At 37.2% G+C, this 19,079-nt stretch overlaps 1 protein-coding gene across 1 annotated transcript in view; it reads left to right on the forward strand.

Annotated features, from left to right (window-relative positions):
• Positions 1–1,644: 1,644 nt before the first annotated feature.
• LOC100019541 (galactocerebrosidase-like) overlaps positions 1,645–19,079 on the forward strand; it is a 101,069-nt gene continuing 83,634 nt past the window's right edge. Inside the window, exons 1-3 of the mRNA XM_007472678.3 lie at positions 1,645–2,074; positions 11,184–11,252; positions 13,676–13,739. Of these exons, the coding sequence (XP_007472740.1) occupies positions 1,802–2,074; positions 11,184–11,252; positions 13,676–13,739 (406 nt within the window). The 5' untranslated portion in view covers positions 1,645–1,801. The remainder of the gene's footprint in view (positions 2,075–11,183; positions 11,253–13,675; positions 13,740–19,079) is intronic.

The following is a 19,079-nucleotide window of genomic DNA, read 5'->3' on the forward strand; positions in this document are numbered from 1 at the left end:
TTACCTACCTCTAATTGATCAACTAACTACTTGTGCTAGTTCAGTGCTTGGGGTCTTTGGAGGTGAGAAAGTTCCTGGATGATTAAGGCTGCATAACTCATTACTGAAAAACTCTAGGGCTTTGGAGCTGAGAGGCAATATTTAGCCACGGAAAGGGAAGAATCAATAATATAGTGGACCTTTTAAAAAGGGAGTGATTCCACTCCTGATCCTTATTTTCTTTTAGATCTCCATGTGGAGTGATGAGATTAGGTACCATCCAGTTTTTTTTTTTTAATCAGAGTAGAGCCTAGGAGGTGCATATCTATGTTAACTGAAGCTCTAGGGTCATGTCCAAAGGGGGTTGGATGCTTTTTCTGGAAGCAGAAAGGAGTTTAATAAGTCCTCTTTGACCTAGAATATTTCTGGAGTTTTAGAGTATCCAGGGAAAACCCTGGATCCCATGCCAGTCTTCCCAGAACACCTTGGACACTAGAAATTATATAAAATATAATAATGTCTATTCAATAGTCCTATAGACTGCTTCATGTTCTGATGTTCAAATCCCAACTTCCTATTATAACAGTAGTTATTACATTCTGCTTGTTTAAGGTTCTGTCAGTGGAAGCTTGGGAAAGCCTTTTGTTTAGCATTTCATTTGTGTAAAGGATATACATTTTGTGTCTTCTACTTGATTCATATTGATTAGAGTAAGTTTTTATTTATTTCTTTGGGGATACTCTAAGCATGAGCCAAACCTAAGCTCTAAGTAACTTTTTCCTGTGGTTGGAGTGAGAGTGTAAAAAGGCAAAGAATTTGGGAAAAGAGACTCTGAATCTACTTCTAGGTGAAAAGGCTCCCTCAGGAGAGATACAAGTTTGGATAGTCTGTTTGGACACAAATTAATTGGATTCCTTACTGGAGAAGGAGCATGGTCCCTTAGGCCCAGCAGTCCCAAATTGTTGGATGTGCTTGTGGATTGCTTCCATATTTGAATATAAGGTCCTTGAGGGCAGAGTTGTACTTTTCTCCTTGTAGCCCTGGTTCATAGCACAGTGTCTGGAACATAGTTATTATTTAGTTGCTTCAGTCCTATCCAACTCTCTGTGACCCCATTTGAGGTTTTCTTGGCAGAGATACTTGGAGTGGTTTACCATTTCCTTCTCCAAATCATTTGACAGATGGGGAAACTGAGGCAAACAGGGTTAAGCAATTTGCTCAGGGACATGCAGCTAAGAAGTATCTGAGGTTAGATTTGAATTCATGTTTTCCTGACTCCAGATTCAGCACTCCATCTATTGTATCACCTAGCTACCACTGGTATATAGTAGGCACATAATAAATGTTCTAAAAACATTTTTGGAAGTGTCAAGTCAGTCAATTGAAATTTATTAATCAAGTATTCTCTGTCAGGTTCTGTACAAAGCAGGAAGGAAGCAAAGAAAGGCAAAACAAACAAGTAAAAGAAAAACCAAAACAAGGTTTAAAAAAGGGCTTCAGCAGACAATCTCTCCCAGTCATGATTTGTATCCTCATTCTTGTAAAACTGATGAAGAGTCTTAGCTGTATCTAGCTTTCTACCCTTAGAGCCTACTGGCTGTTTAGGGCTCTGTATCTTCTCCCTCTATCCAGTATTGGAATCCAAGCTTTGTCACTGGCCTATTGCCATCTTCAAATATGGCGACACCCTAGAAAGCTTCGTTTCCCTCTACCACCTTTCTTCTGATCAGGTGGTTCGGAAGGCGGAGTCACGTGAGCCACAAAAAGATAAAAGTAAGCTGCAAGCGGCAAGCTGTCATTTCTAGTTTTAGACATTTGAGAGATGTTTCCTTGCAAGATTTGGGCTAACTGCCTACAGGCGGAGGGGTGGTTGCTGCTGTGGCTGCTTGTTCTTCTGCCACCGAGTGCCAATGGGTCGTTCTTACGTAGATATTTTGCCCTTCCTGCTAGCCGTTTTAACCTTACTCCTGGCCGGTCTGGCCAGCCTATCGAGCCCGCTCCAACTCGCCCCCACAAAACCGCTTCGTATATCTTGGACGATGCTCCCGAGCTCGGTCGGTTGTTCGATGGGATTGGCGGGATGAGCGGCGGCGGGGTAAGCGCCAGAACCTGCGTAGAAGCAGCGGAGCTCGCCCGGGAGCTGTGGAGGGAGCGGACAGGGGTTGGGAGTTGAGTCGCGGGGCGAGAAGGGGGTGGTAATTCACAATTGTGCCTCCCTTCCTCCTTTTTCCTCTCCTCCCCTCCCCTCCCTTCTCTATTAAGGTGCAGGTCGTTCTCCTAAGAGGCGGCCTTAGATGGAGCTGTCTCTGCAGTTTCGAGTATTCGGGTCCCAATCCCACCAGTCTCCCAGAAGTGCTCGGCTATTTTGACTTTGGAACCTTCCTTGACCATGTGGTTTCTCGCTTGTAAAATAAAACTGGTATAAATTTGAGCTTCCGCCAGTCAACAAGTATTCATTAGCTCCCGTGTGCTAAGGGACACTTTGGGGGGATACAAAGGCAGGAGATACAAAGGCCACTGCCCTCAATACTGGGCAAAACACCCCATAATTGGGGCAAAAATCCAATACATGACAAAAACTATTGGTAAGCACAGAAATTACCTGTCAGGTCTAGAATAATAATGATAATAGTTAACATATATAACATTTTCTGAAGAATTGGAATATACAAGCAAAAATAAGCAAGCAAAAATACACTCTGCCTTCCAGAACTTCCAATTCCCCAATGGGAAAAACACAAATGGTGTGCTGAGGAATGCTGATGTGATAACTACAAAGAGAGGATTTTCATTCATTGAAAAATTTAAACAAAACTCTTATAATAAATATGCATAGGCATATTCATCAGAAACTTCATTTTAAAGAAGGGCTCAGTACAGCCATGATTCACTGGACTTTTTTACACCATGCTTTTCCTTTCTTGTCTTTTCCTTTGATTCCCTTTTTCCCATTGGTGACTTCCTCCCAACATCTCCATTTTGAGGAAGAGTCCACATCATTTTTTTGTTTGCTACCATGCCCTATATTGAGTACCATCTTCTACTCCTTTTCATTTTTTTTTTTGTGGATATATTGTCTTTCCCCATTGGAATGGAAGCTCCTTAAAGTAGTGTACTTCTTTTTGCCTGTATTAAGACATTTATATTATGCTTATATATTTATATTTTCTGTAGATGCTATATATGTGTTAGCTATTACTATTATGATAAGATATTATGATAAAACTTCTGTGCATTTTAAATTGTTTATAATGTCACCCTTCATATCAATTTCATGTACTTATTTGGAGTTTATTTTGCTACACAATGTGAGATATTAAGAATATACCGAATTTCTTCTAGATTACTCTCAGGTGTTCCTAGTAGTTTTTGTCATTAATTTAAAATTTCTGCCCCAATGCTTGTTAGGGTTACTAGTCTATGGTTTTATTTCTCTGTTTTGACTCTCAAGTAGTAAGGTGATATTTGTAAAACTAAAGGAATATGGAAGAACCTTACCTTTCCTTTTCCTACTTATTTTCACATACCTCATGTAATAATGGAATAAATTTTGTTTTACAAGTTTTCTGTAATTTGCTTGTAAATCTAATTGGTCTTGTGACTTTTTTCTTTATGAATTCATTTATGGATGAGTGGTTTAAGTCCTCTTGTTCCTTGTTCTGTGAATCTGAAAATTTGATATTTTTATAAACATTCATTTCATTTATATTGACAGTTTTATTGGTGTAAATTGGACAAAAATTTTCTTTTTTTTTTTTAACCCTTACCTTCTGTCTTCATATAATTTATAAGATAGAAGAATGTAAAGGGCTAGGGAATCTGGATTAAGTGACCTGTCTAGGGCCCCACAGCTAGGAAGTATCCCAGGCAAAATTTGAACCTATATCCTCCTGACTCTACCCACTCCTCCATATCCAAATATCCTCCTGATGCTCTATTAGCTGTGCTACCCTGGCTACCCCTTAGTGTGATCTTTATATTTTTACTTTGCTCTCTGGTTCTAAGAGATCTGGTTGTGTGATTTTTCATATAATTATACTCTTTATGGTTTTGACATAGCCTAGAGATTCTTAAATCATCTCTTCTTAGGTTTTTTTTTCTGGTTTATTCTTTTTTTTTGATATGAGATATCTTATATTTTTCTGCTTTTTTTTAGTCTTGATGTTTTAATATTTCTGGTCTCATGGAGTTATTAATTTCTGGATGGGTAATTTTCAAGAAAATATCTTTTTTAAAAAGATATTCTCTTTTAATTTCTTCCTTTTCTTAACTTGGAAATAACACAGAACTACCAAAGTAGTCAGAAAAACCAGGGATAAGTCCAATATTTGGTCCTTTACTAAGAGTCTGGTGCCACAACTTTTACAGGGTTTATACCCTGAACTCTGGGGACATTATCCCTGGGAGTGCTGCCATGCTAGATGATGACTCCAAGGAACAAAAGAATTTGGGGAACCTATATACCATTTGGGGGATCCAGGGGCAGGGAAGGGTGATTGATTGACATTACAATGGTTACAAGAAAATGAGTGTTCAAATTAAACTGACAATACAATCAAATTTGGGAAAAGAATCATAGGTAGAGGCTAGGGCGTAAGAGAAGGGGCTGCTTACAATGGATACTAAAAGGGTGGTCCCTGCCCAGGTGTGGGCCTTCTTGGGTAAGGGTCTCTGATACAATACAGTCCATTATTCAGTCTGAAACTGCTAGTAGGAGATTCTCTTCAGAGTGGATTCTCACAGGAACAGGGAACAAGTACAAACTATGGGGGTCTCCAACTTACAATCTAGTCCTGAAACTTGGGGTTCATCAGATCTTACTAGTCCATAAATTTGGAGTTTCTAGATTCCATGTTGACACATTGATGACTCTCTTTTTCATTTCTTTCCTCCACCAGTCTTACTTCTTTTCCAAACCTACTAGCATTTAAATTTCATTATGATATCATTTTAACTTTAAAAAAATCTTCCTTTATTTCTATCTGGAATTCTAGTTGAACTTATTCACAAGCTTTTTCTTTGAGACTTTGCTTATAGATGTCTTGCAATCATTTTCTTCTTCTGGGTTCATGTTTGGACTATTTCTGTCATCATATTCTTTTTGGTGAGATTCTTTTTTTTTTTATTTGCTCATTTCTTCTAGCCCTTCTACTTGACCTTGAACTTTGTGTTGGACTAGACTTTGCCCATTTATGGTGGAAATCTGTGAGTTATTTTGTGTCTTTTTTTTGTCTTCTTTGGTTTTACCTCTGCTTTTTCAGGGCACTGGGTATTGTGTCATTCAAAGATCTCTAGGAGAGTTCAGGATGAGTTCTATTAAGTTCCTTAACTAAATCTGGGCCTGAGTAGCACACCTACTCATACATTTCCTTCCTCTAGAAAGGCTTGACTTCTTATCTGTCTTCTTTGGATCTTTGAGTTTTGCAGTTTTTGCAAATTCACTTTCCTTTGTTTTATGGTTGTTAGTTCCATTTACATCTTTGTAGTCATTGTTTGTATTGTTTTATTTTCTCAACTTCCTTCTGCCTTAGCTCATTTAAGTTTCCATTTCTGTTTAAAAATATATGTTTTTTTGTTATAGCACAATATTGCATTACATTCATATACTGTTATTTGTCAGTCTTTCTTTGGCTTATGGGCTTCTTTTTGTTTCTTTGTTTTGAAGCTGAATATTAAGGGGATCTTGAGGTAACAAGATGTACCCTCTCTATCCATTTTTCAAAATAAGCCTGGGGAGAACCATCACTTAAAATGCATTGTTTTATTGGCAGAGAGAGACAGAGATTGAGAGAAATGTGGGACATTGCCTTAAGTCATTGACCTAAGACAAATGCTTCCCTCCCCCCCCCCCCCAATCCCCTGGGAAGATTTATTGAGAACTGTGGGGCAATGCCTCCAGACCTAAGACAAATGCCCAAAGGTTTACAGAAAAATCTGTTGTTTATGGGACAATCCTGATACAATCAAATCTCCTTGAAGGGATTATAAAATTTTTACAATGGTTAGAGACAGATTTTCCTTTTGAATGTATGGAGTAAGGTTTACCAAAGGGCATTAAGAGGTCTTTCATTTTCACCAGGGGTGGAATACTTTTGCCTTGCAGGGAGTAGGATGGTGTGGGTAATCCTGTCTTAAAGAGAGAAGGATAGGGGAGTGGGGAACCAACTTTACTAAGTTCCACTGTGCTGGGCAAGGTCCAGCCTCACTCACTCACAGGTGGCAAAGGATCAGTCAAGAAAATAACACATGGAAGACTGCCATATATTTTACAGCCATGGGCATGCTTTGCATCTGATAGCTGCTCCACCATCCCCAGGCTTGATGTTTATTTTTATACCCATTTTCTTGGCACATAGTTCTACATTACCTAACACATATGTCTAAATAGAGATAATTGGAAAAGTGATACATTAACTTTTAACAAATCACTTAACATTCTATATTCTTGTATTGTGATTACAGATTCTTGACAGAATAAAGGTTTCATACAAGATAAATTATTTCATCACAGGTGGCTTAATTTTCTCACTACCCTGTGAGTTTTGAGCTTACAAACAATCAAGGAAATTTACTTGTTACTTTTAATAAAAAGAAATAATCATTCAGAAGTTCTTAAAGACAATTCAACAATCATATCATTGAGGTTGAGAGGTACTGAGAACACAATTCAGATTTAATATTAGACTGATCATTTTTCAGCGTTTACTAGGGATTTGCTTAAGAAGAATCAAGTCACTGAGGCATGATGAAGCTTGGTGTACCTGTATGTTTTGTATGGGCCTTTATGATTGATTTGTATGCTGGATTCATGAGAATAAGTTTCTGTGAGTGGGAAAGTTCTGGGCTTGGCTTGTAGCTATGGTTTCATAGGGAATTAGGTACCTAAGTAAAAGTTAACCCATGGTAGTGTTTTGGGATGGGGTTTGAGGGTCTGATCTTTTGGTAATGTTTTGAGGAAATATAGTACAGGTATTTTGCTCTTGTATTATTCCTTCTGAGACTAGGGGGGGAATAGTAATCATGTCAATTCCATAGGTAAGGGATGTTAATGAGAGGGGTTATGCAAGGGGGACTGAGCAGGCAATTCCGTCTTGCCAAAGGCCACTCTGTATTAGCTACCAGGAGTGACTTTGTCAAGACATCGTGGCCTGATGGCTCCCAGAACCACTGGGGTAATTTACTACTATTATTCTTATAATAGATCTTGAGAATAATACATTATTTTCTTCTACATTACATGTTAAGAAAGTTTTGGTGTTTATGGAGCCTTTTTTTTTTAACCAATCAATCACCTCCATGGGGGATGTTTACTACTGTAGAACCTCCTTGTCAAAGTTCCTGGCTATTTTATTTGCATAATTGCTAATTGCTTTTTAAAATGTTTGTACTAATTTATGACCCCACCAATCAGGTATTAGTGTTTCGTCTTCTCAAAACCACTCCAACAATGCCTATTTCCTTTTTTGGGATCATCTTTTGAATTTTCTGGGCTTGAGTGTAACCTCAGAGTTGTTTCAATTTGCATGTCTCTTTGTTACTAGTGATTTGTAGCATTTTTTTTTCATGTGATTGTTAATAGTTTTTGATTCTTTTTGAGAATTTTTATTTCTATTCTTTGACTACTAGTCATGTGTGTGAGTAGCATTGTATTTTAAGAAGATATACTTATGTGAGGAAATTGGGAACTAGAGTGGAGAAGAGTTGGTAAAGAATATTTAGAGTAGACATTACAGAAGAAAAAAATTATTATCATTGATGGTATAAAGTAGCTGGACAGAAAGATCTTTGGTTAAACAAATTATAGGCCTGCACAGACATAATGTTTGAGTGATTGAAGACTTCAACTCTCCAGGACCTGCTAGTATTCTCTTTCCAAATAGAGCAACTAATACTTTTTTGACCCACCTTACTGAGATAAGCTTCATTTAACTGGTAGGGGAACCAATTGAGGGGATTTTTATTCTAGAATTGAATCTTATCAACTAGAAGGGGTGTTGGTTGGCTTGAAAGGGTTGACTTAGAGAAATACAGAATTATTAAATAGTCAGAAAAATCACGCTTTAATCTAGGGAAAGGGGTTCAGTGTGATAGTAGACCTCTACACAGAGCTGCGTGCTACATGCCTACCAGAGTCTGAGTATTGAACTCTGGTTGCTCTGGACAGGCTTCTGGGAAAGCCAACCAGGCTAGATTGGATAATTACAAGGAGCCCTTAAAGTGGACAAGTTTAAAATACCTTTCTTGGGAAACATGAAGACTAAGGATGAGAGGGATGGTTGATTGACTTTACAATTGTAACAAAGGAAAATGAGGAGTCCCAGACAGGAATAACTGTGAGGGGCTGATGTTTTACAGTGGACACAAAAGGGAAAGACCCAGCCCAGGGCTAGGTTACCTTGGTAAAGGACTTTGGCCTAAGGGGAGAAACCCTTGGGATAAAAGAGATTCTTAACATCTGGATTAGCTATTCCCACCCAAACTACCTTGGGGTCAATTGATAGCCTGAGACCAGTGAAGTAGGACTTCCCTCAGGAAGGAACTCTCCTAACAAAGTCAAACCTGAGGCTTTCACTGTTAAGCTAAGTACTGGGAATCAGTAACTCTTTCCAGGCCACAAGTTTTGGGGTTTCTAGATTCTATGTTGACAAAAGGTTGCTGAAGGGAACTCTCTGGAGAAAGTACTGCTCCATTTTAGAATTTATGACAAGAGGAGAGGAAAACTAGTTAGTGTCGGAAACATACACCCTCTTTATGAGTGTTAACTTCAAAAAAGTTAAAAAAAAATAGGATCTTTGGTCATAAATTCTCAAAAGAGGAGTCATCCTAGAAGGTATTAAGCTCTCAATGAGTGTAATTCTAAATAGACTAGATCTGACAAAGAAAGAAGAAAGGGTTATCCAGTGAACTCTTTGTGAATATACAAGGATTTCATAAATTAAAAAAATAAAAATAAAAGAACAAAGTAAGGATATGTAAAAGAAAAAAATGCGTTGGAGGTAATAGGTTTGTGCTTATTAGAGCTTTTCAAAGGCTTGAGGACCACTAATTAGTGAAGTTTCAGAATATCAAATATTACTTGGATGAACTGAGACAATTAAAAGGAAAAGTCTGTGTCTGGGTTTTTGTTTTTTTTTTTTATTAATGAGGCAAAATTCCAAACAGAGAGAAATAAAAGGAATTTATTATAAGTGTGTTCCAGTTGATCTACACATTGACTAAATTGATCACTGGAGGTCAGCAAATGGCTTTCAGGATGGGACAGCTTAGATTGGTAACTTTTGTAATGAAATAAGTAAATAGTACAGAACAATTTCTATTTAGGGACAGGTATTTGACATGACTATGTAATGCAAAAAGCTGTAGACTCAATAGAACTTCCCTCAAAACTGCAAGCAGAGCTGGGAACAGTGGGTCACTGAGTCAGTGAAATTTTTAGTAGTGAAATGTTAGCCCACTGGATGAGTATCTGGTAGCATGTCCATGAAATCTTGACCCTGACTTAAAGATCATAAAAACTTGGGACTTAGGATGTACTCTTACTCAACTGTTTTTCTTTGACCTTTGCGATTTTTGTAACCTAATTCTCCCCTACCCTTTTTTACCTCACCACATTTCTGACTTTTGATCATTATAAGAAGGCCATTTGTATAGGCATTGGGCAACATATGGTCGATGACCTAGCTTCTGTACATGTCACCTATTTATATTTTAAGTTTAATAAATTTCCACATAAGTTTTCCGAAGTTATATGACCAAAATTGTCTCCCTCCCTACTTTCCTCTCCTTTCCTGGAGGTGGCAACCAGTTCAATCTGGGTTATACATGTATTATCACGCAAAACATAACTACATTTTAAAGGTAATATTTAGATCTTTACTCTGATAGTCTTAAATTCTAAAGCAGAAATGATGAATATTTCACAAACATAGTTTTTCTAAAACTCAAGTATTAAAAATTAAAACTAGAAGACACAATTCAAAATGGAACTATCAGATGTAATATTGCTTTTCAATAGTTTAAAAAATAATTTTTTTGCCCTTGCTAATAACATTGCCTTTTATTAGTGTAATCTTTATACTTTCTTGGAGAGTTTTCATATTATCTCATTTTGTTTTCACAACTGCTTTAAAGTAAGCAGGGTGCTTTAATTATACATTTTACAAATGAGAAAGAGACCTTTCTTGAGGCACTTTACAGAGCTCATTAATTCACAAATACAGACCCTAAAATGCTTTTTGCTGACAAATAGCACAAGGCATTGTTGACATTGTATGGTCAGTTTATGGTTGAGTTTATCTCAGTGCTGATGATTTTCACTGATGTAGGTGAACCTTTCCAGTACAATAGTTAAGATTAAATTATGAAGCTGCTAGTAGGTTTAGTAGTTTTATTACATCAAAGTAGTGATAGTAAAGAGAGGGAAATATAGAAAAAAGGTAAAGAGTTGATTAGCTGACTACCCTATTTGCTGTTTGATGGATTGAAGCTGACTACTGACAGGGGTTACTTCAGGTTCCAAGTTCCAGCTAGAAGACCAGAGCCAGCAGTCCCTTGTTCTTGTCTAATGAACAGTTTTCACCACCCATTAGGTCTACATCACATCTCAGGAACCAACCATAATTCCTTAATTTGCCTGGCACTGCCCAGTGGGATCAGTTTTCCCATCTCCTTGGTTTCATCTTCCTTTCTCTGAGGGTTTGTCTATACCTGCACATCTCAATGGTGAATGACCCCCAGGTCACTGATTGATGAATTGACATAACGGGGCAGGAAATTCCCTTCCCTCACCAGGCACATTGCTTTTTTCTTTTGTAGTTGAAACTATAATGGCTCATCCTGATGTTTTCCCTCTAATAATGCTTATAATTTCCTAAAATGACTTAAGAAAATAGTATCATACCAACAATCTCTCAGAAACTTCCATCTGTTAGAACACCAGCTTCCTCAGTGATAAATAAATAAATTAAATGTTTATATGGCTTTTTAAAAAAAAGCCTAGATCAGCTGATAGTATATGTATATAGTATATGTCTCTCTCCATGCCTCCTCCTCTTGGCTCCTCCAGATTCTAATGCAATGAATGTATCATTAAACCAAATCCATGGTCTTTTTCTATTATGGGCAAGTTGGGTATCTGATTAGGTGGCTATAATTGTTTAAAAATTTTTTTAATAATAGTTTTTTCTTTGAAATCTCTTTTTTAGGCAGCCTCCCGACTTCTAGTAAATTACCCAGAGCCTCATCGTTCTGAAATATTGGATTATTTATTTAAGGTAATATTTATTAAAAGAGACATTTTATGGTTATGTTAAGAACTGTTTGGAGACCTTGAATTTTAAAAGTGAGGCTTTTTTTAGCCACTTGGAACTGTCTGTGATAAAAATGGTTATTGCTTTAATTTTTGTCTTGTTTGTTTTACCTATAAAACCTAGGTAGTAATTTTTCTTAAAGTACTTCTATTGTTACTTTGAAGCACAGGCACCATCAGAGCTAGTGTCTCTATTTTCCCTAAGTCCCATTCTCTGTTCAAATTGGTCTCTCCTTGTTCTGAAACCTTGTTCAGAAAATTGGTTTCTGCTTGCAAGTGTGTTTCCTGATGCATTTGCTAATTTTTCTCTGAGATACTTTGTTGTCTCCATGTCTTATTTGTTTCCCTCTTTTAGTATCTCCATGTTGCCACAGTTTGATTGAGTGTGATTTGAGATTATTAACTGTGCAGGATTCTCTGTGCCTATTGCTATGCTAGATGTTAGTTCATGTACAGGCATTGATTTTCCTTCTTCCTTCTGTATGCTTTGTTCAGTTTTTGTTGCAGGGGTATTTGCTGATTATGTATGTGTAGCTACACAGAGTGTATCTTCTTGAGAAACTTGTATCTTTGAGTTCTCTTCAATGTGAGGTGTGTTGGGAATGCATTATGGACTATACATTCCATTCCAGTCTGACATAGTTTCAGGATGTATAGGAACTTGTGGTTCTTGGATAAAGATGCAGCTGTTTTGTCTGTTTATGTCTATGTTTCCCAATTCCCATTCATTCCTTTCTCCTGTTTTTTCATGTTGGTCTTTAAGGTTTCCCATGTTATTCTGTGCTAAACATTCAGGTATTATTTCAATTCCGGGTTGCATTGTAGTGCTACAAGCCTGGCTTTGTGGTGTCATGTTGTTGCTTGCTAGTATCCCTGTAGATGCTTTAGGATAGAATTTTTTGACTGCAGAATTGAGTTTTGATGTTCTTCCTGTGTCAATTGAATTACTCTCTGCAGTAACATTTCCTAGCACCAATTGTTTTGGAGGTCTGCATGTTTGGGTGTTGGAAAGTGTTTTGTTCTCATGGTTTTCTTTCGCCTTCTGCACTTTAAAGTTTGTGGAAAACCTATGTTATTACTTTGTTCTTATTTTAGATCATCTTTACTCTATATTGAGGACTTCTGCAGGTTTTCACTTGTAACTGCTACCTATTTGTTGTTGCATGTCAGTAATTTCTCCATGTGTGTTATAATGTAATTTATGCTATCTTTATTGTTTTCTTGTACCCTATTCTGTTTCTCTTGTGTTCCAAAGATCTTGTTCTTTATTTCTACTATATCTCTTTGCAATTCCTCTTCTGCAATTTGCTCAAAGGTTTTGCCCTTTAATCTACTATCCCTGAAGCTTATCTCTTCAACTAAATATTGTCCATCTGGTTTCTTTACCCTGTAACTATCCATGCACCTTTTCCTTATTTCTTTTGATGTTGATGCACTTTCCTGGCTTCATAAAGTGACATTCTTGCTAGTCCCTGAGACTACTTGTGAAAATTTAGGTCTGGCCCCTTGCTGGATCAGGGTCTGCATAGTATTGAGATCCAGGGCTTGCTGGTGTTGTGAACAGATGTGGTTGCAATATTGGGAGTTATTATTGCTTGCACTATTATCTCTAGTGTACTTGTACTGGTTGTTGTTGCCATAAGATGTTTTTGTATTTTTCTGGTCTATTTGAGTCTTCAAGTTACAAAATCTCACAATGTGCCCTAGTTTTCCACAGAGGAAGCACTGTTTGGAAGTAGATTTCCTGTTTGTTGATATTGTATCCTGGGTTGCTTGTGTGACAAGGAAATCACTTAAAAGACTGATATATATTAATTTAAGGTCGCCAAGGAATTCAGCTATGTAATTCCATAATGAAAACTCAAGTCAGCAGTCAACCTTTTATGGAGTTTAATTACAAACAGGAGGAAGAAAGGTAGGAGAGAGAGAGAGAGAGAGAGAGAGAGAGAGAGAGAGAGAGAGAGAGAGAGAGAGAGAGAGAGAGAGAGAGAGAGAGAGAGAGAGAGAAAGGGGAGAGAAGGGAATAGGGCTTAAATACCCCCTCTGTTTAGGCTGGGCCAAAAGGCCCAAGCCCTTAGATAGCTGAGGCAAAGAAAAGAGATCATTCCCTATCACTCACGTGACCAAAATGGAGGAACAGTCTCAGGGGCCTCCACCTCCAGCCTCCTTCAGAGCAAGCCCTCCTCTCAGAGCAACCTCTCAGAGCAAAAAGTCCATATGGATCTTTTTCAGGTCTCTCCTCCTCTCCTAGGATGCTTTGCTTTCCAACTCACCTTGCTGTCATTCAAGCTCTTCTTGCAAAATTCCATCTTTCCCTCTTGCACCTTTCCTTACAGTATGCATGATAAAATTAAGGATATTATTAATCTTGTTAATTCTTTTTCCTAGCCAAACTTTGGTGCTTCTTTGCATATTCTGAAAGTGGGAATAGGTGGTGATGGACAAACAACAGGTAGGAAATTTGGGAAATTTGGGAAAATGGACTTTTTTCACAGTGGTCTATATGCTGAACTTTAAAGTGCTTGAAACATAGACATCCCTACATTGTGTCTCCAGTTTAGCCTCCTGTGAGCCACCATCTTACCTCCTGTGGGCTCCCATTGGGCTTCTGGGGATATGAAAAAATGTTATCAGTCCCAGTGGAGAGGTGGAGGGGAGCAGCCCTGCCTGAGTCCCTCTGCCTTTTTAGGAATGAATTCTGGAGGTTGGGGCTTGACTGTCTACCCATAGAGAATGCTCTACATGCCATCTTTGGCACCCATGCCATAGGTTCACCATCACTGGATATGGGGATACTAAAAATTTCTTTAGTTTGGCATCCAGGATAATGGTAGTTAGAGTAATAAGCCCAGTCAAGATGTAGGAATCCATTTCCTCACAGTAGGTGAGGCAAAGTAGATGAAAGGCATCTGCTATGAATAATGGAGATTTAAAATTAAATTCTTAAAATGAGGAAAGTGAAAAGAAAACATTAACTATGTTAAAATTTGAATTTCTTTGCATATGCCAAGAAATTCAAAGGTTACACAGTTCCTTCCCACAGCAACCATAATATGACCATTTAGTATTTAATAGTTGTCATTTCTAAACTGAAAGCAATTTATATTGTATATTAGCTGTGTGGCCAAAAGACAAAAGAAGTATGGCAGCAAATAATCCCTGGTGTCCCAGACATAGTCATTAAATTAAATATCAAATGGAAATGAGTGGTACACTTTATATATAAAACCCTATTCCAATATTTGTTGCTTCCTTTTCCATTAACAAAGGCAGATTTGTAGAATGGGAGCAAATGGGAAAGCTGTGTGATAGAAAGTCTTTGAAGGCTGGGTGTTAACATGTTTGAATCACCAGGTGCTTACTACCTTGTGGTATATTTTTTCCTTTCTTATCTTAGTCTTCCATAAATAATTATAACCTGTAAGACTAGCAGGAACTTTGAACTGAAGCCCATGCTAGAGCACTGGCCGAAAATTGCATTAACAACTAAGTAAAATCAAAATTCACAGGAAGAAAATGAAAATAAAATGAAATTAGGACCCTTCCCCAACTGAAGTTAAGAAGATTAGCAGTAATACTTTAGAGCTTCCACATTCCATGATTGAGTAGTACCTACTCTATAATGCTTATATGCCATCAGTTTGTGATTTTTGCCTTTTTTCGTGGCCATAATATCATGCTCCATGAAGGTCTGAATATAGTTCAGTAGATCTTTATAAAGGGCCTAATGAATTTGACATTGTCATTGATGAAAGACAAAATTTAGAGAGGACAGGTGCCATATCCCATTGAAACATCTGATAGTCCAATCAGGGGATAACATGATTACATATTGTTGTTATCCAGGGTGTATTAAGAAAATTCAGAGGCTATTATGAGTCCTGAGGAAGGAGATCCCTAACTATTTGGAAAATGAGGGAAAATTTATTGAGGGAAGTGACATTTGGGTTGGAACATTAGCTGGGTAACCCTGGGCAATCACTTGGTCTCAGTTTGCCTCAGTTTCCTCATTTGTAAAATGGGGATAATAATAGCAGGGTTGTTTTGAAGATGAAATGAGATTAAAATTGTAAAGTACTTAGCACAGTGCCTGATACATAGTCAGTTCTATATAAATGTTAGGTATTGTTATTTTTTATGTAATTTTAAAAAGTTTTATTGATATTATTTTTACTTTACATTTACAGATTCCTTCCGCTTTTTGAGAGGTCTCATAACAAAATAAAAGAGTTAAGTAAAACTAATAGTACAATGACCTCATGAAAGTACACATATGTACATATTTCACACCTGAACATTCCCCATTTCTTGAAAACAGCTAATAGAAAAATTTCCCCTTTACATTCACACCCCATACTCATAAAAAGGACAACAAATTCCGTTTAACAAATATGTGTTGAATTTGGCTGAACTCACACACATACCCAGTCATACCCTTCCCACATGTACATACTCACATATACAGACACATACATATATCCACTTCCCCAGCCCCTCTCCATAGTTCATTCTATTCCTTTAATCCTTAATCTTTCTGTAATGAATAACATTAACAGTGTCTAACATGTGGCCTATGGGCCAGTGCAGTCTGCAACACTCTCTAGTGCTTCAGTGGCCAGATTAAAATGTAATTGGAGAGTATTTAACAAAATAAAAATACAGTGGAACATAGATAATGTTAACATGGTTTTCTAAGTCAATATGTAGCCCCCATGGTTTGGCCATTGGTCCTCCATAATCTGAATGGTTATTGCCTTGATCATACCTCTTAAAGCTTTCAAAGTTGTTTGTCTTTTTAGTGTTGTTGTTATTATTATATAAATTATCTTTTGGTTCTACTAATTTCTTTCTTTATCAGCTTATAAAAATCCTCAAAATTATTCATTTTTATAATAGTGATGTATTTTTTGCAACAATCACTATTTTAATTTAATTTTTTCTCCAATTACATGTAAACAATGACCTACATTTTAAAAAGTATTATGAGTCTTCAATTCTTTCCCTCCTTCCCTTCCCCTACCTTCCCGCTCAGATGATAAGTAGTGTGATATAAATTTTACATATGAAATAATGTAAGACAGTTTCCCGTATTAATTCTTATTAATTCTTTTGTGGAAGAAAACTTGAAAAAAAATTAAAGTGAAAAAAATTTGCTTTGGTCTGGATTCAGACTCTCAGTTTTTTCTGTAGAAGCAAATGTCATTTTTTTTTTTACCATGAGTCCTTTAGGAGTGTTTTGGATCATATAATATCAATTTTATAAAAGGCTGTGTTGGGATTCAGTGGGCACAGAAAAGGGTAGAGGATATTAAAGGCATAGGAAACTTCATGAGCACAGATGTGGAAGTAGGAGAGTACAGGTCAAATTTTATTTTTCATTTTTTTAAATTTAGTTTGTTTTTTTTCAGTTCCAAACTCTTCTTCCCACCCTCTCCTATCTCCCACATTGAGAAGGCAAGGATAACAAAATTCATTACATATACGTATAGTTTCTTTTCATTAATGTAATTTATTTGCAAGTATCTCAGCCACTCCCTCCCTTCCTCACATCATAAAAGACTTCATTGGGGAGACACATAGGTCTCAATACATTGTGCCTTTCATGTTTCCATTTTTCAGTTCATTCTCTGGAAGTGATATTCACAAGTTATTCTTTAACTAATAAATCTTTAACTGTATATAATGTTCTCTTGGTTCTACTCATTTTGCTCTTCATTATCCTATGTAGTTCTTTAAGTTTTTTTAAAAATTAGCCTGCTCATCATTTCCTATGGTATAGTAGTATTTCATCACAATCATATACTACACTTTGTTTAGCCATTCCCCAGTTCATGACCATACTCTCAATTCCCAGTTATTTGCTAATTCAAAGAGAGCTTCTAGAAATATTTTGAAACATATAGATTCTTCCCCCCCCCCCCCAATCTTTTTTTGGAAACAAACAGTTTTATAACTCTTGGAGTATAATTTCAAATTGCTCTCCAGAATGGTTAGATCACTTCACAGTTCCACCAACATTGTGCTAATGTCTCCATTTTTCTACATCCCCTCCAATATTTGTCATTTTGCCCTTTTATCATTGTAGCCAATCTGAAGGGTGTGACATGATATCTCAGAATTATTTTGGCCTTGTACTTCTCTGATCAGTACTGATTTAGAGCATTTTTTCATATAACTCTATAAGATTTTGCTTTCTTCATCTGAAACTTGTCTGTTCCTATTTTTTGCCCATTTATCTATTGGAGGATGGCTTTTATTCTTATGAATTTGACAAATTTCTCTTTAGTTTTTAGATGTCAGATCTCTATCCCCCAATTTTCTGCTTTCCTTCTAATCTTGGCAATATTTGTTTTATTTGTACAAACTTTTTTAAACAATGCACTCAAAATTATCTGTTTTACATCTCACATTGCTTTCCATCTTTTATTTACTCATAAATCTGTGTGACAAGGAAATCACTTTTAAAAGACTGATATATATTAATTTAAGGTCGCCAAGGAATTCAGCTATGTAATTCCTTAATGAAAACTCAAGTCAGCCGTCAACCTTTTATGGAGTTTTAATTACAAACAGGAGGAAGAAAGGAATTAGAGATAGAGAGAGAGAGGGAGAGAGAAAGGGGAGAGAAGGGAATAGGGCTTAAATACCCCTTCTGTTTAGGCTGGGCCAAAAGGCCCAAGCCCTTAGATAGCTGGGGCAATGAAAGGAGATCAGTCCCTATTACTCACGTGACCAAAAATGAAGAAACAGTCTCAGAGGCCCCCACCTTCAGCTTCCTTCAGCGCAAGCTTCTCAGAGCACACTCCAACCACTCAAACCAACTCCTCAACCACCTCTAGTCTTCAGACCCCCCTATCCTTAAGGAAACCATCCAAGTTCCCTCCCCTCAGTCCTCACATCTACCAATCACCTGTCCATCAATTTCCCTGTGCCAATGGAGGCTCTAGCTTAACCCAGGACTGCCCAGAGGTCTCTGGCTTTGCACATGTCTGTTGAAGGTCATATTTTCAAATAATTAAATCTTTGATCCTTTGCTACAGCCCTTTCTAAATCCTGTTAACCTGAGTAGGGTAGAGATTGGAATAATTAAATTTTGATCTAGGCTGCAGCCCTTACTCAATCCTGTTAGGACTGAATAGGGTGGAGATTGATTCCAAGTATCTCCATTGTATCAATTCTAAAATCAATCATGACTCAAAGAAATTCCTGTTCTATGCTTAAGCATAGGTCAAAGTCCTTTCCATTGTTCAGCAAAAGGTTTCTGTCCTAAAGTAATCTTAAGAAGGGAGGAGAAGGAACCTCCCATGCCAATGGGGTTCACATTCCAATAGTCAAGACCCACTATCAATAGGAAATTTTTCAAGTATGAAATTTCCCAATGGTGAAATTTCCAACATTTATAAGTCTAAGAAATTTTGAGGTTTACATCTGATAGATATGTTCCTCGTTCCTCCAATTTATTTGTATCTCCTTTTATGTTCAGATCATGTATCTGTTTTGAGCTTATTTTAGTAAAGGGTGTTATATATTGGTGTAGTTTCTGCCAAACTAGTTTCTAGTTGCCCCAGCAAATTTTAGCAAGAAGTGATTTGGGCTCTGCTTATCCATGAGTGCAGATAACAGCCTATTGAGTCTGTGGTGAAGGTGATTCCTGTGGTGGGGTTGGAGAGGAGCTAGGTTTCAGGGGAGCATAGCTCACAGCTGGGCAAATAGCTGGAGGGGAGGAGAGTATTTTGGCCATTCTCCTCTTTTCCACAAGCCCCTCTCATTCCCTATACCTCTGCCTAGTCTC

This window comes from Monodelphis domestica, chromosome 1, assembly GCF_027887165.1.
Source record: "Monodelphis domestica isolate mMonDom1 chromosome 1, mMonDom1.pri, whole genome shotgun sequence".
Lineage (NCBI taxonomy): Eukaryota > Metazoa > Chordata > Mammalia > Didelphimorphia > Didelphidae > Monodelphis > Monodelphis domestica.